The sequence below is a fragment of the Ursus americanus genome, chromosome 3 (genome assembly GCF_024610735.1).
Source record: "Ursus americanus isolate L20-20 chromosome 3, mUrsAme1.1.p, whole genome shotgun sequence".
Lineage (NCBI taxonomy): Eukaryota > Metazoa > Chordata > Mammalia > Carnivora > Ursidae > Ursus > Ursus americanus.
In genome coordinates this window covers 39,547,065-39,564,846 of record NC_142129.1, presented here as the reverse complement: position 1 = coordinate 39,564,846, position 17,782 = coordinate 39,547,065, and the positions used below count along the sequence as shown (strand labels likewise).

At 43.8% G+C, this 17,782-nt stretch overlaps 1 protein-coding gene across 6 annotated transcripts in view; it reads right to left on the bottom strand.

Annotated features, from left to right (window-relative positions):
* ELMO1 (engulfment and cell motility 1) overlaps window positions 1-17,782 on the bottom strand; it is a 527,802-nt gene that overhangs the window by 400,513 nt on the left and 109,507 nt on the right. For 4 of the 6 annotated variants that reach the window (XM_045792846.2, XM_045792847.2, XM_087860896.1 and 1 more), the window contains one exon: window positions 8,139-8,289. In XM_045792846.2, the coding sequence (XP_045648802.1) occupies window positions 8,139-8,216 (78 nt within the window). In that variant the 5' untranslated portion in view covers window positions 8,217-8,289. Of the gene's footprint in view, window positions 1-8,138; window positions 8,290-8,535; window positions 8,558-17,782 lie in introns of those variants that run through there. The other 2 variants (XM_087860897.1, XM_045792848.2) reach the window with 2 other exon arrangements.

Below are 17,782 nucleotides of genomic sequence, written 5' to 3'. Positions count from 1 at the left end.
CTGAAAAAGTACTACCCGGCAAGTGAAAGAAGTCAGACAAAGACAAATACTACACACGGTATCACTTATATGTGGATTTTTTTTTAAAAATCACACTTACAGAAACAGAGAATAGAAAAGTTGTTGCCAGGGGCTGGGAGGGGAGAGGCTGGAGGAAATAGGGCGAGGCTGGTAAAAAGGTACAAACTATCATCCACAAGATGAATAAGGCCTAATGTATAACATGGTGACTATAACTGATGACACTGTCTTGTATAATTGAAATTTGCTAAGAGAGTAGAACTTGAACATTCTCACACACACACGCACACACACACACACACACACACACACAAAAGATAAATATGTGAAGTGATGGATGTGTTAATTAACTCAATGGGGGAGAAGCCTTTCACGGTATATTTGTACATCAAATCATTGTGATGTACACTCTAAATATCTTATAATTTTATATGTCAATATACCTTGAAAAAGCTGAAATGAAATTTTTAAAAAAAGAGCTATCAAACAGATTTATGGTTTAGTAGACATTGCCTGGGTTTTAGCATCATGTGGTGCTAGATTCAAACCAGGAGCTTCCTAGCTGTGTGACCTGAGGCAGGTTAATGAACTTGTGAAAAATTACAAACTAGGGAGTCTACAGTCTGCTTTGTTGGGCTATAGTAAGGGCATGAAATACCCCATGCAAGGCACTTAGCATACTGCCTGGCACATCGTATGTTCTGGTCTCGTCGTCCATGCTATCATCACTACTGCTGCTGTCATTACTCCAAAGTCAAGCACAACAGTGTAAACGTACTTTTTGCAATTAACGAGCTTCAGGAAAGTCTTGGGTAAATCCAATTTATACATATTAGATTACATCTTAAATAGACTACAGAAATAGGATAGCTGAGGGGGAAATGCAGGAAGTCATTCTGTACATGCTTGCCTGAAAACACATCATCTAGGTTTCTTTTAGGGAAATAAAATCCCCAACCATATATGGGTAGGTAATACTATAATTTTTGTTTGGAGGATGGAGAGTATCAATGTTTTACCCTCATCCTTACCGTTCATAGTTCAGACCTAAAGCAGATCCACACAGAAACAGAAATCAATGTGAGGGATCATAGCATACAAATGTGCATAAAACACAGGCTGACCACCAGGAGCATATAATCTACTTCTAAAGACATGGGTACATTAAAAAAAATGTAAGTAACATTCTGTGCAGAATATATTAACTGAATAAATACTACAGGCAAAGGAAATGGTATAAGAAATTAGAAGGATGGAGAAACAACCGCATGATAACACACAAAAAACGGTTTGAGTAGGAAGGAGGCTCTGGGCAGTGCGTCGCAAAGCCAGGATCTAAAGGAATGAAGAGCTGAACACAAGGGCAGGAGGAATCCAAGCAGGTTTACTCTTAGAAAGAAGCAGCAAGAGATGAACAAGCGCATAAAGGCACAGGGACACACTTCTAAAGGGGCAGCTTCTCTAAAGCAAGATGGTACTTGAAAATTGCACATAACACCTGCAGATCCCGTGAGCCCTGGATAACATGAAGGGAAATCATGGAACGGGACATGAAGTCAAGCTAAACAATCTGACTCAAGTCTCAGGATCACTCAAGAATCATCTCCATGACTTTTTTTTTTTTTTTTTTCGATTGTGGCATATTCTCTTCAAACAAACTCTTTCCCCAAAGCATCCAAAAATGACAGAGGTCAATACAAGCTGCTGTTGCAGGAATGAACATGGAGAGCCTGGAAGCACACTGCATACGCCCCTCACCCCTGAAGCATCTGAGAAGGATCCTTGAGAAGGATCCAGCTAAGGTTGAAAACCATGTATCTCTCCCCATCATCCTTTCTGGGCCTGAACCTGAGACCTAACAGTCTTCCTGAGTATCTTTCTGGTGCACAGATAATAGAGATGATCCAGACCCCTTCCCCACCCAGATGGCCTGTGCTAGCTTTTCCTGAGTAGAAGTGGGCTCTATCTCCTTATATGGGCAGGATGGAGTAGATCTGTTTGGGGCTATAAGCAACACATCTAATCCATCCGTCTTCTACATGATGTAAGTTCTAAAAGTTGGTTAACACCTACGAGACCGCCTTTCTGCAGGTTTACGTCTGGGCAGTCTCACCAACCACCTGCTTGTGTTCTGTTGGCACGTGAAGGTTTATAGAGAGAATAGCATATCCATCAAACAGAGAAGAACGGTGGCCCGCGAGTCAGGCAGGCTGGTGACAGAGCTGGTATTACCTTCGATAGAAATTATACCTAAAGCCCAGAGAAAACATGGAATCCAGACCAAGAGGATCCATAGTAAACACAGACCAGAGGGCTAAGCATTGAGGTTGGGACAGATTTAGAAAAAAGGAGAGACGTGGAATCATGAAGGAAACGCACGACACCTAATCAGACAAGTGGGAGAATCTCAGAACCGCAGCTTAATGAAGGGAGGGGGGTGTTTCTAGAAGATAAGAATGAGCAGCTTTGCCAAGTGTGACCAACAGAGTGAGGAGTGAAGACCACTTGATTTATCAAAGCAGAAGAGACTGTGGCCATCAGAGGCAGCTCCGGGGAGGAGAAAGTTGTTACTACTCATCCTGAGATTAAGTAGCTACTGATGCCACACAGGGGCGGCATATACTGACAACATTTAAATCAACTTGGAATGGAAAAGCAAAAATAAATCACACACTAGCAAGAGAATTACTAGGTTGAGAGAAGGGTCTTCCAAGGTAAGAAGAGAAAAACTTACTGGTGAACAGCCAAAGAGACGGGGGTTGGGGCAGACTGAACGCCCTGGGAAAAAAGCAGGACCACCTCTTCCCGCCTCTGCTGGCAGTGGGGGGGAAAGAGGACGTCAGGAGACAAAGGCGTCACAGGCTCCGTGGAGGCGTACGAGCACATCAGCAGAGGAGCTGTGAGGCACAGGCAGGAGTGGAGGCTTTCTGGCCTCCGTGTACTCCTCGGAAAGAAAGGCATGCGGGGGCAGGGCAGAGGCAGGAGCAACTGGAGGCCTGAGGAGCACGTGCAGGAACAGAACAGCTGCTGCCCAGAATGCTGGTGAGTGGCCAAGGAATGGAAGACGATATCGCAGAGGAGTGCTAGGGATCCAGTGAATATTCCACAATACAAACTGGCTGTGTGTCCAGTTAGCTTTCTCCCTTACTGCTTGACGATGCTTCTTACTTACTCTTGTGTTGTCTCTCCTTCCTAAACATTAAAAACATTAGGCAGAGAAAGAAGGAGAAAGTGAGGGAACTGTTCATGATGAAGGGCGGGTAAAAAGGAAAACCAGGGCATTTCATTTTCTTTCTTTCTTTCTTTTTAAGATTGTATTCATTCATTAGAGAGTATGAGAGAAAGCACAAGCAGGGGGAGGAGCAACGGGAGAGGGAGAAGCCAGCTACCCACTGAGCAGGGAAGCAGACAGGAGGCTCGATCCCAGGACCCCAAGACCACGACCTAAGCCGAAGTCAGACGCTTAATCAACTGAGCCACCCAGGCGCCTCGCGTCTCATTTTCTAATTGAATGAGAACGTGCTTAAGCTAGCAGCAATGAGGACTGCCTTTACGGAGCTATTACTCTGAGCCGGGCCATGTCCAATTCTTTTCACACGTTTCCTTTAATCTTCACAACAATCATGAAAGTGGAAAATTACGATGTCAGCTTTAACAAAACGAAGAAAATGAGGCTCAAAGGGGGTAAGTGAGGCTCTTACAGAAATGGGGGCTCCAGGGCTCCCATCCAGGTTTCAGTGTCCTGGAGCCTGGAGGGCATCCGTTAGGCCACACTAGCTCTCAGCAGATGCCTCTTGTCAGAGTGGTGAGGGTTCCACGCTCTTGAATGAGCAATACGCCATGCAGAAAACAGTGAGATAACCCGAAGAGTGGGTGGGAGCCTTTCAGGCTCAGTGTGCCCCCCCCAACCGCCCACTGCAGCCTCAAGTGGCTCCTGAGGGTGAAAACTCAGCAACAGACAGCGAAGGCCAAAGCAGAAGCCGCCAGCGGGAGAGCTTACACCTCCTCCGACACCTCATTCGGCAGCACAAGCGCCACTTGTAGAAAGCCCTTCAGGGCTTTTCCTGCTGAGTGGAAACACAGAAATGTCTCCTCACAATTTAGAAAAAAGACAAACCAGTCTAGTCCGTGCAGACATCCCCTTGAACCAAACAGGCATGGTTAGAGCAAGGCTGAGCAGAAATGATCCCCACTCACCAGGAAGCTCCCTCTCCCAGTTATCCATTAATTAAATATCCATGTATTAAGGACGGACAGGTCTCCGGGCACTAGAGAAACAGCACTCAAAGATAAGGCCACTGACAGACTCCTGACTATTTCTCACGAGCCCCTGGATCAGGAGGTGTGGGAGTCCCCACATCAAACTCACTGCGTGCTCATCACAAAGCAGGTGAAAAGCCCCCACCCCTGGCCAACGGCATCAACATCTCTGCGGCTGGGCTGCGACTGTGCCTTTTTCACAAGCTCCCTGGGTGATTCTTGGGCACACTCCAGATAGAGTCAGACCACTGGTTTAAGTTAACCCTCGGTGATAACACAAGGTGACAAGTGGAAGGACACTCTAAGTTTTAGGAGAACACAAGACAGCGATGCCTAGCCCAACCTCCAGAAATAACCTTTTAGTGAAACGGCAGCCACCCAGGCTAAAAGGGGACAAAGAGCTTTCTGAACAAAGGTGATGTGCCACGGGAGAGAGGCAGGGTATATGACGCTCACGGAACATGGGAGAAGGTTAGAAGAAAACCCAAGTGACGGTCATCGCTTAAGTCCTTACTGCATGTGCAAGTACGTTTCTAATTCTTGTGCCAACGTCTGACGTGATCAAGAAACACCACCTGACACCAACACTGCTGCTAGGCTGTCCCTCCAACTTCAGCAGCTGCACGGCCATCAAGGGCTGGGATTCTAACTCTTTGTGTGAGGCAATGCCAGGAGGCCCACAATTTAACCCACTGTTTAAGAGTTCAGTCTTGAGAGTAAGGGAGGCCTGGGTTTATGTCCTGGTCTCCATGGATTGGCAAATCACTTAACTTCCATGAACCTGAATATCTGCATTTGTAAAACCAGAATCATCACCAAGAATGACACAAGGAACCATCACGTACCTCCTGATACAAGGCCCCAAGAAGGACACACATCATCTCTCCAGCATTTCCCCCCAAAATGCAAAACCTGGGGGAAAAACACCAGAGAAACCCAAACCGAAGGACATTCCACAAAACTTTCCTGTACTCTACAATATTATCAAGCTCACAAAAGATAAAGAAAGCCTAAGGAAACATTCCAGATCAATGAAGACCAGAGGGACAGGACGATAAATGTAATGATAAATGATCTCAGAGAGATATCGGACTGGGGAAACACCTATAAAGGACTTTTTGGGACAAGTGATGAATCTTGAATACGGACTGTGGACTTGGAGTTAGATGATAGTTTTGAACTAATGTTCAATTTCCTGGCTTTTATAAGGAGATAATGGTTATGTAAGAGAATGATTTTGTTCTTAGGAAAGACACACTGAGTTTTTAGGGGTAAAGAAAGGTGATGCCTTTAAATCACCCTCAGATGGTTCAGAAAAAAAGATATGTATTAAAAAGAAAGAAAACAGAGAAAACGACAAAGCATATGAAGCAAAACACTAATAATTTAAAAATCTGGATAAAAGGTAGCCAGAAGTTCTTTGCCATTTCTCTGTTTGAAATTGTACTGAAATAAAGTTACTCCTCAAAACTAGCAGGCCATGAAATAACAAGGAAAGACTGGGAAACTACCAAAGGCTGGAGGAGACCAAGGAACCATGATGACTATATTACAGTGCGGCGGGCATTCCTGGATTAGATCCTGGAACAGAAAAAAGGACATTAGCGGAAAAACTGCTGACATCCAAACAAAGTTTGAAATTTAGTTACCGGTCACGTGCCATTATTAATTGCTTAGTTTGGGGAAATGTACCAGTTACATTAAGATCTTAACATTAGGGAAAACTGAGTGAAGGGTCTATGGAAACTCTCAATATAATCCTTGCAATTTTTCTGTACATCTAAAATTGTTCTAAAATATAAAAGATAATTTTTAAAAAGTATCAAGATACACACACAGCAAAAAACAAGAAGGCAAGAACAGGACACAGACTCCACAAACCCCTAGGAATGTCTATCAGGAGCTGCTGTCTTACAGAAGAAGTTCCCAGATGAAAAGGAAGAACGAAAAGGAAGAAATTTACTAAACCACTGATTTAGCATCTCTTGGCAGAGGGTCCCCAAGAACATTTAAACAAGTGCCCCAGGTGATTCTGATAAGACTCAGACTTGGGCACCAGGTATCCAGCTCAGCACTTCTCAAACTTAACTACACACAGGAGTTCCCTGGGGATCTAGCTAACACGCAGATTCTGGGTCAGGTCTGGGGTGGGGTCTGAGACTCTGCATTTCCAGGGAGCTCCCAGGTGAAGCCCAAGCAACTGTCCTCAGCCACACAGATGGAGAAGGCAAAGCAACAACACAGAAGGGGCCTGAGTCCATGACCTGGAACATCATGCCAGCCCAGGACTGCCCATGTGGGTATGAGAAGCCAACTTCTCTTTGAAGCCATTGGTTCTCTCAGTTGTAGCCAAACCTAATCCTAAGTATACTGAGTCTGCACCAAGTAGTCCCAGACATATTTTAAAATTCAACTCATATCCTCTCTCGAACAGCACATGAGAAAGGACAAACATCTGTTACCTGACACAAACGCAGATAAAACTACCGATACGGGCTTCTATATCTGCACGGGTTGCTTCTAGAGCCTCACAAAAACTACCTCAGAGAGCAGTTAAAATGACAATGATGGGGGCACCTGGGTGGCACAGCGGTTAAGCGTCTGCCTTCGGCTCAGGGCGTGATCCCGGCGTTATGGGATCGAGCCCCACATCAGGCTCTTCCACTATAAGCCTGCTTCTTTCTCTCCCACTCCCCCTGTTTGTGTTCCCTCTCTCGCTGGCTGTCTCTATCTCTGTCGAATAAATAAATAAAATATTTAAAAAAATAAAATAAAATGACAATGATGAGAGGGACTGATGATACCTTTTTTGATGACAATCCTAAAATTTTACACTTTCTTACGTTCACACTCAAGCCCAACTAATTCTGATTCGACCTTTATAATTTATTTTAATGAGTCTTTGGATCTACATAATGCCATACAACTCTTGCAGTAGTCTTCAGCCAGATAATAAAATCTGACTGGGGGCAAAAAAGTATAGATCATAATCATAAAAGAGTATTGAGAGCATAAATAAAAAGTGGAGTTGCCATGGTACCCTAATTTTGAAAATGTTGAAAGCCATCTAGAATCCTACGTTATTTGCTTTATGAAACCCAAAGTGTACGTTAAGTCTCAACCTTTTTCCCCCCTTAAATCACTTGCTCTGGAATGACATAAGTAACCTTCCTGAGATAACCTGTAATCAAATCCAATCAAAGCCACATCAAAAGATTGTCAAGATCCAAGCTAAAGGACGCCCTTTAAGGCCATTTAAAACATCTTCTGGATATTTTTTCATTCAGTAAATATTTATGGAGTAGTTATTACATGCCAGACAATACACTGAACACACAGTGCATTTTACACTAATAACAAAATTATAATTGGCTGGGATGCAAGACTGAGTCCTTCTATAGAAATAATAATCTCATTGTTAAGCTGTTAATATAATGCACTTGTTGGGTTCTGAAAAGATTGAAGGGGAAAGTGAGTCAAAAAATTAAGTTCTGTGTTGCTATAATAAGACAATCTGCACATATTCATGAGCCCCTGCCAGGCAGGGCTGGGACAGCCTCCACCGTGTCCACTTCCCAGAGCCCCGTCCACTAGGCCCTCCCGCCTCTCTCCCAGCCTCAGACACAAACCCTGTATTGACACAATCTGAGCCGACGTTGAACGAATATAAAAACCCCATCCATCGCCACTGTATGTGGCACAGAAATCAAACTACACTGCAACTATTATTGCACAGATTTTTCAACACAGCCAGGGAGAGAAGGGCGGGGTGGGGGGAGGAAGAACCATCCAAAGTCTGTGAAAACGCCAAAACAGAAGACTGCAAATAACCCCACGCTGCTGCCGGCCTTACTGACCTGATCGATTTCCATGAGTTTGGGGTAGGCGCCCGGCCATTCTATGGCCACCTTGACGATGTCCGCGGGCGGCGGCATGGTAAGCCCGGAGAGTCCAAAGCTGGTGTAACTGGAATCCTACGGTGCAGACGGCCGCACGTGTCTACCCCTACTGAGGAATGACAAAAAGAAAGAAAAGTTGCTCGGTGCCGATGCAGGGTGAATTCTGCTTCATCACTTCCTGTTTTCACTGGTGGTTTTAGGTATGAGAAACGGCTCTGGGTGCAGAACACACAGGGCACCAACGGCACCACCAGCCACTGCTGAGGAGAGAAGACAGATGAGGGGAAGGTGCCGACGCCCTAGAGTCAAAGCCGCCAGGAGAAGCGGCCCCTGCAAGGGACAGCGTGTCCCTTACCAGCGGGGTGGGCTCCGCACGGTGCCCAGGCTCTGAATGAGCTGGGCTCACTCTGTCCAGAAACACACGTAAACTTCTCGCGCTCAACAGTCTCCGGAAGAACAGATTGCCCAGGAAGTCATGGTCAGGAAGCAGCATTTCTTTAAAGTGTTTTCTGTGTGTCACAAATAGAGCTCCGCACTATAGCAACCAGGATATCATGAGGAAGGAGAAATGCCCCGAGGTTCGCACACATGCACACACACGCTCCCTCCCCAAGGCCAGTTCACACACGGCGCCTTCAGGGGAGGAAGCAAATTGACCGAGGCGGATGGTGCAGCATTCAGAACAGACCTTGAATTCTCACTGGAATTAATAGTGTTGCGTTCACAAAGGAAGATAATCCTCCGCCGCCTCTCCCTGATTAGCCTGTGTCTCTAGGATGATCTTTAACTTAATATTTTTGAACGGGTGAGACATTTCATGTGATTCAAAACTTACGTGTGTGTGTGAAAATACAGTGTAGAATCTCCCTCCTCTTAAAGTTAACATCCACCCAATATCCACTTTTACCCCTATTTCTCCAGCTCTCCAATTCTTGTATGTCCCTCCAGCATGGCTTCATGTATGTAAGGAAAATGCAAAAATATATTACATTTCCCCCTTTCTTTATAAAAAAGAGGCGGCATTCCATACCTTTTTTTTTTATTTTGCATAATTGTATATTAGTAAAATAAAGGATCCTGGCTCCTTTTACAGCTGCATAGTAGTTCTCTATATGGAAGTATCCCATATGATGAGCTAGTTCTCTATCACCTGGGCCCTCAGGTGATTTCCTACTTCTGGCTATTATAAATGAGGCTGTGGTGAAGAGCCCCATGCATGCATCATTTTGCACATGTCCAGATACATCCTTAAGATAGATGCACAGAAGTGAAACTGGTGGGTCAAAGAGCATATGCAGTTCTATTTTATTTTATGTTTTTAAAGAATGATTGATTGATTGATTGAAGGGGAGGGGCAAAGGGAGACAGAGAATCTTAAGCAGACTGCACTGAGCTCAGAGCCCGACTCTGGGCTTGATCTTACGACCCATGAGATCATGACCTGAGCTGAAACCAAGAGTCTGCTGCTTAACTGACTCAGCCACACAGGCATCCAGAGCATATGCAGTTTTAAATTTTGATAGCCATTTCCAGACATCCCTCCATAGGCATTGCACCGATCTACACCCCCTCCAGCAATGGAAGAGGCTGCCTATTTACACACAGCCTCACCGACAGACTGAACATTTACACACCTGATGCTTTGAAAAAAATATCACATGTACTTTTAATGTGTATTTAATGTGAGGTTGAATGTAAGGAGGCAAAGTCCCATGTCTACATTTTTTTGAACTGTCCAAATCTTTTGTCCCTTTTCTATTGGGTTCTTGGTCCTTTCTTCTCAGAAATTGATCTGTGTATGAAGATTCTGATCAAACATGTGCCTTTAGCTCTTTATCAGACCAGAGTAGGCCTTGTCAGTTATTACCCGCCTCTCAGTGGCAGCTGGACATCACTGAGATGAAGGAGATGGCAGACTTACTAATGGCTGCCTGGACAACACCGGCAGTTATAGAAATAACTAACTTCACCGAGCTGACAAGTACCAGAAATGAACACAAACAAAACTGCTGCTTCTTTGGCAGAGGATGATGAGGGATGCCTGCTGTGAGGCTAATCAGTGCTAACCGGCAAAAGCAAACCTACAAAGCAGTGGTTCAGTCACTCCTTCAACAAACAATTACTGAGCCCCACCTGTTCTGTGCCAGGCCTGTTCTCAGTGCTGGGGGTACAGCAGCAAATCTAGATGTTAGACAGCTAATGGGATATGGAGCAAAATGCAGCAGGGAAGGAGCATCTGAAGTGTGTGAACGTATCTGTGTGAGAGGGGCAGAAGTACAATGGTAAATAGGGAAATCTGGGAAAGCTCCACTGAGAAGGCAGCATTTGAGCAGAGGCTTGGGAGACATGAGGATGTGAGCCAGGAGAACATCTGGAGAAATTATGTTGCAGGCCAAGGAAACAGTCAGTGCAAAGGCCCTGAGGCAGGTGCAGGCCTGTCATATTCCTGAAATAGGCAAGCAGCTGAAAACAAATAAGGGCAAAAATAGTTCCAATAGCAGTTGGATCATAACTTGGGAGGTTCATTCACCATACTCTTGACTCTTGACATTCTTGGTTTATGACTCCTAAAGAAGAAAGCTCGTGTCCATACTCATCTATTCAGAGAATAAATTGGTACAACTTTCCAGAGGTACTTTGGCAAACTGTATCAAAAGCCTTACAATTTCATATTCTCTAAGTTACTTTACTTTTCTAGAATATTTCCTCAAGAAATAATTATTCACTTAACTATAACAATGACAATTGCTGTTTGGGTTATGATTCCCAAAACTTAAAAACAATTGAATATTCTACAACAGGGACTTTGTTAAATAATCATGAAATCTCATGTATGCAAATACAAGTAGACGATCTGTACTGGGGTCGTCTTCTTCATAGTATGTATGCTCTTTTATTCACTTGAGAACTCTACAGACAATGTATTATGTCTATACCACATCACTTCAATTCAGGCTCCAGATCAGTTATACACCCTAGAATAAGAATTAAGAAAACAGGTTCTAATGTGAAAATAGATTGTATAAATATCAGGTAACACTATTCAAACAAAGAACACACAATTTTGAGGGTCAAGAGGATACATAATGAAAATTAAAATGCATTTTGAGCCCCTTCTTCCCTCCTCTACACAAAACAGTCTAGAATTACACTGAAAGGGGTCATCTAACCACCCAGGAATCAACAACCAAGAGTGCTTTTCTTCCCCTTTAACTGGTATTTATTTCCCAAAGACTGTTGAGACCAAACCTGTTCAACAGGTGAGAATACAATGATGTGGCTCTCCCTGAGTCTCTGTGGAGAATAAGATAGCAGCAGTGTACAAAGGAGCCATTGAGAAAGCCAACAGGCTAGGGGGAGTCCCCCTGGGAATTTACTTGACAAGTCCAATTAGACCTCATCAGCGTTGCCCACACTAACAAACAGCACAGATGGGGCTCCCGTGGGGTAGGGTCAGCTGCACAATTGCAGAATGAATAATCCAGTCCACATCGTTATCCTCAGAAGTCCACACTTTATCCTCTTGAATTTATATTTGCATGAGGAACAGTTAATTCTAGCTCATCAGAGCCACCAGCAGTAAAACTGAGCCTAATGTTGTCAAAATTGCCCAGTAAATATGAGGCTCGTAAATCTGTGTAAACAGCCTGATATAATAATTCTTATGCAAACTAAAATTTAAGAGCCTCTAAAGGGAAGTCTCTGCAGCTGGCTAGACACTCCAACCATTCTGTCTTGTAAGGTAACTCTCAAGTCCCTGGAGGCAACTAGGAAATGGGTGGAGACTTCTACAATGTCCCTGCTTGCCTGCTGACTGACTGACTTTATTCCCATTTTAACAGGAAGATTCCACAACCTTAATATGCATGTCAAATGGCTTGTTTATAGTTGAGTGAATTTCGTGAGAGATGGAGGAGTCGCTTTTTATCTGGGAGTTAGTTACTGAAGTCTACGTGTCAGTTAGATGGGACTCCATGACCCTTGAGCAAGTAGAAATGTTCTTTATCATTCTGCTGAATGTCTCTTTTTAGCTTTGGGCCACGTTTCCTAGACAACGGAGAGAAACCGGTCTTGATTCCATCTAAAAATCTGTCTCTACACATTGTTCTTTGCCCAAAGTTCTATACATCTCTGAGTTTGAAGCTCACCTCACTGTAGTCTCTTAAAGATCTGTTACATCTCTACATGTTTTCTAGTCTATCTGATTAGGTCTTGGGATGCCTAAAGTTCCCAAATACCTGATCTTTTTTTTTTTCCCCTTAATTTCCCATACAGTTTTCACTTTGGGTCCCTGTAATGGCTTTAAACCCTTTTATCCTATTTCTAGTCTTTCTGTTAAACCAGCAAACTCTATTAAGAGAGAGAGAAAAAAAAAATCAGCCTAAGAGGACATTCCTATAGGAGCTGTGTAATGGAAAAACTAACACACTTGCCCTGGTGAACTGTGTGCCCCCACGATTGCACTGAAAGAGCCTGACAGATGGGCCAGTAGAAGCCAAAAGGCAGATCAATGGGAAAGAAACACCAAACAGCTGGATAAATTATTTGCCTCAACTCCTCTGTCCCTTCCTTCCTCCCCAGGAAAACTGTCCTCTGCCCCACTGGCCAGCATTATCTACTGGTGACAAATAATAAGTTATAATGATAATGGGAATAGGGGGGTTAGCAAGTTTGAATAACTTCCCCCAAATATTTACATATTCCCAAGGTGATGGAGGCCCCTCTCACATGATTGTGGGCTTCTGTGTTCCCTTGAAAATGTTGAGGTCCTAATCCCCAGTACCTAAGAATATGTCTGTATTTGGAATAAGGCCTTTAAAGAGGTAATTTAGTTAAAATGAGGTTAATAGCATGGACCGTATTCCTATCTGTCCTTGTAAGAGGAGGAAATTTGGACACAGGTATAGAAGGACAACCATCTGAGGACACAGTAAGAAGACGACCATCTACAAGCCAAGGAGAGAGGCTTCAGAAGGAACCAACCCTGCCACCACACTGATCTCACACTGCCAGCCCCGAGAACTGTGAGACAATACATTTCTCTTGTTGAACTCATCCAGGTCATGCTGGTGCTCTGTAATGGCAGCCCTAGCAAACCAATATAACACTGAAGACAGCATAAAGAGGAGGCTGACGATTTGACACAAAGACGCTTAAAATCTGACCATTCCAAAAGGCGCCATAAAAATTTAAAAACAAATAATAAACAATCAAGAAAATATTTGCAATAGCTGTTGCAACCTGGTATAAATATCCTTAATAATGATCACTTATAAATATATTTTAAAAAAAAAAAAAGACCCTTGCAGAACCTAAAACACACACACACAAAGTAATCCACACAAGAGGAAATGTATGATCAATAAGTACCCAAAAGATCGCCCTTAATAGTAATAAGAGAAATGCAAAGTAAAAGAGCAAATCATACCTTTTTGTCTACTACACTGGTAAGAAATAAACATTTATTGATTGGTGAGAATGTGGGCAAAATAACACTCTCATACATTGATACGATCAAGAAAAAAAAAGCAAAAGCAAAAGCAAAAGCCCTTTAAAAATAAATAAAATTCATTTTTTTAATCCATAAGATGTAGAGAAATAATTTGGTTATTAGGTCTGTTCCCCTGAAACCACTGAAGCAGGGTTTCTTAACCACAGCAGTAATGACATCTGGATCAGATACTTCTATCCTGCGGGGCTCATCCTGGGCACTGCAAGGGGTTTAGCGGGCATCCCTGGCCTCTGACCAGTATTAGACGCCAGTTACACAATCAAATGATTGCTTATAAATTGGAGACAATCAAAATGTCTCCAGACATTGCCAGATGTCCCTTGAGGGGCAAAATCATCCCTGGTTGAAAAGCAGGGCACTGAGGTGACTGATTCTCATCTTGCTTTTATAAAAACATATTATATGGACCAACTTTGCAAAGCGGGCAGTAATAGTCATCAATATAATATCTTAACTGCCAAAAAAAAAAAAAAGGACAGATGAGATGTAGAACAAGAATCACTTAACAGATAAAAATGTGGGGTTTTTTTTTAAGTTGCTAAAATCAGTAGAAAAGGGAATTTATATAAAAACATGAAAACTTTGCTACCACTTAAGGACAATTTTGTAACCTTTTACTCTAGCGCATTTTCCCTCACTCGCAGCTCTAGTGAACTCGTGTAGCTTTGGTTTTTGTCCGTCTAGGGAGCTTTCCCATCTCTTCTCTTGAGGTGGCAGATTCTGTCCCAGAACCAAGAGTGGGCATGTGTGGGGCCAATGACAATGCCCATCTCCCTGGCAACAGCGACTGACTGGTCCGAGGGACAGACACATGATTCAAGCGAATCAATTTCTGGGGCTCGCTCTATGAGGCGTGGAAGGAAAGAATTCTGTCTTTCTGTCGGGAGTTCTTTGGCAGCCTTCTTTCCTCCGTGTGGGGAAGGGCCATTGGTGATAAGAAGGAACGGGCCAAGGAGAAGCAAAGACAAGCAGCGAAGAGAGACAGGAGAGAGGAAAAGAGGACAAGTCCTAATATATTGAGTTCCAGGCTCCTTAACACGTCTTCTTCCATTCTCTGAGCTCTCCTAATACTCTTCCTAGATATATGAGCCCATAAATTCCCTGTTATGCTAAGTGAGTTTGAGTTAGGTTTCCATCACTTGTAATTGAAAAGCTCCTAACTAATACATCAACCCTATCATATCTGTTTACTGCTCCAAGTTATAAACTTGCCAGTCCCTTGAGAGACAACTGGCACACAAAACACACACTGAAGTTACACAATCTGACCTTGGAGCCAAATAGTAATGATATTTTATCCACCAGTTCTAGAGCCCAGATACCTGCATGACCACATTTCTGATGGAGCCTTCACTGCCTTAAAGCTTCTTTTCCTTTCCTGGTCTGCATCCAGGAGTCACGCAAGCATTTCAGGAATTAGCCTTAGCCCAGCATTTCCCACACAACACTACTTCCTTTGGATATTAAGTAATGTAATGTAAAAAAAAAAAAAGAAGAAGAAGAAGAAGAAAAGGAAAGGAAAAGAAAGGAAAGAAAAAGTTAAATCTCTTATGAAACAGAATGAAATAATAGGTAATTACGGAAACAACTAGTTCATGTACCATATACTTTTTGTACAACTGTATGAAATCGGTACCATTACTAAACCATTTTACAGACTAGGAAACTAAGATGCACAGACACTGAGTAACTTGCCCAAGATATCATATCCAAATACGGAGCCCAGCCAGAACTCAAGCCCCATCTGTCTGATTCCACAGCCATGCTTTTAATCACTATACCACATTTTTAAAAAGGTGCCTTTACTATAGGGCTTCTTGGGCCTTTAATGTAAAATATGTGTACTGGGAAATTTTCATATGCAATACATAATATTCCCCAAATGTATCTTTCTAGAAAAAATTTTTTTTCGCAGAACATCTTGCAGCACCAATTTCACATGGGACACACTTTGGGAAATGAAGCTTTGAGACCATTTACCTCCTTTGTTTCTCAGGAAAAAAAGAAGTGCTGAATAGTCTTGGCCAGATATACAGTGGAAAGTGGTAGAGAAAACTCTTTCCTTTAGTCCCATATTGAATTATCATAACCTGCGTCTATGGGATTATCTCCACGAAAGCAGCCTAATTCTTTTGAGCAACTCTTTCCAATTCACATTGGACAGTAAAAAGTAAATTAGCTACAACTTCTGTGCAAACAAGCAGAAGATAAACAGCAGAAGAAATCGAATATTTGTATTTGTGAGAGCTTGAATCTCAACATCTCCCTTCTTCCTTTAAAACTTTGGATGGTGGGGCGCCTAGGTGGCCCAGTCAACTGGGCGTCTGCCTTCCACTCAGGTCATGGTCCCGGAGTCCTGGGATTGAGCCCCACATCGGGCTCCCTGCTCAGCGGGGAGTCTGCTTCTCCCTCTTCTTCAGCCCCTCCCCCTGCTCCTTATCTCTCTCGCTCACTCTCTCTCTCAAATGAATAAGTGAAATCTTTAAAAAAAAAAAAAAACTTTGGATGGTGATTCAGGGCCTATATCACATAAACAGGGTCTATATCACAGCCTGGCTTCCACCTGCCTCTGAGCACCACCAGTGCACCCTCCCTGCCGACTGCACCCCTGAGCCCCACTCCCAAGTATGCACGCGACAACTCTGTCAGTCACGGCAAATAGGTTTTTCTTCAAGATCATCGACAGTCCTTTTGCAGGGGCTGTGGGGAGCACTGCATACAGAAGGCAAGTCCCAGACCAGCCAGGTGAGGATTACCTACAGGTGTGCCATGCTCTATGGCGTGGAGAGGAAAAGCACCGAGACAAGTAACGGCTTTCTTTCCTCCTCAAACTGCTGGCCGTTTCCTGGGCATGGCAAATTCTTGTGCCTCCTGCCTTTGTTCATAACACTCCCTCTCCCTGGAATGTCCTTCCCTGCCACCCTTGGGTTGGCTTCAAACATTCCCACCTAGGCTTCAAAGCCAATCTCCTGTGCCAGGTCCTCCGAGAGATTTCCCTGACCCCACAGACACCCAAGCTAAAAAGCAACTGCCCCGTGCGTCGTCTTAGGCGCTTGCGATGCACCGTCAGAACACCTTTCCATACCTGATGCTATTAGTTTATGAGTCCCCCAAGAGTGGGGGTCATAGGTCTTATTCATCTCAGCACTTCAGTCCTGATGAGACAGTGTGGCAAATAGCAGCTCAATAAATAGTTTTCAGACAACTGGATGAATAAATGAATGAATGGCTCTTTCCTTAAAAGCAAAGTCAGAGATTTAAAAAAAAAAAAATGTGAAGGATTACTCAAGCCAACAATGCATTTTTAAAATCCAGAATTCCTTTCTCAGAAAACCTTCAGGCACTTCTTTGAGCAGCAGCTTTTCATTTGTCTCATTGGACAGGAATAGAAATAGAGGCTCTCAGAAGTGAGAATAGGGCCTACTCCAGATCTGTTTTCCTCCTGAAGAAATTCTGTCAGAAACAAGAGGGAGACAGGAGCTGAGCAGCTGGTTCTTTGCCCTTCTCTAGGAGCTCTCTTGCACTTTGGGAATCAGCATCTCAACTGGAAAGTTCATTATTTTACCAACTAATGCACACACTTCCTCCTTTATTCTGGTTTTTTTGTATATTTGCTTTTCAAATTCCTTTTCAGTTGTCGTAATGCCATTGACTGCTCCCCTCTTGCCCCCCCAGCTCCCCTGCTCCCGGCAGGCAAGGCTTGTCACTCATGATGTGTGCTGACATTCCCCAGTGGAGGAGGCAAAGCTTGGGCCCAGCTCTCTATCTCAGAACCCAGACTCGAGGCCACAGGAAATGCTGGAGCGTTTCCACCATCCTGTGAGCCAAACACTCAAAGTTTCCAAACCTGCTGATCAAAAAACAATATGTGAAACTTCTTTCTCCCTCTCTCTCCAGCAACAGCCGAACTTTAAAGGCCACTCTAGGAAATTCGATTGCATCAGATGAGCAGTGAGGGCCTTTGGCAGAAGGCGGAGTGCTGGGCTGTGCCTCCATAGGCTGCCACCTGACAGCTCAGCACAGAATTAGTCATTCTGAACGGCAGCGCACACAGGATGCAGCACCGCACACACAGGATGGCACGAGCCCC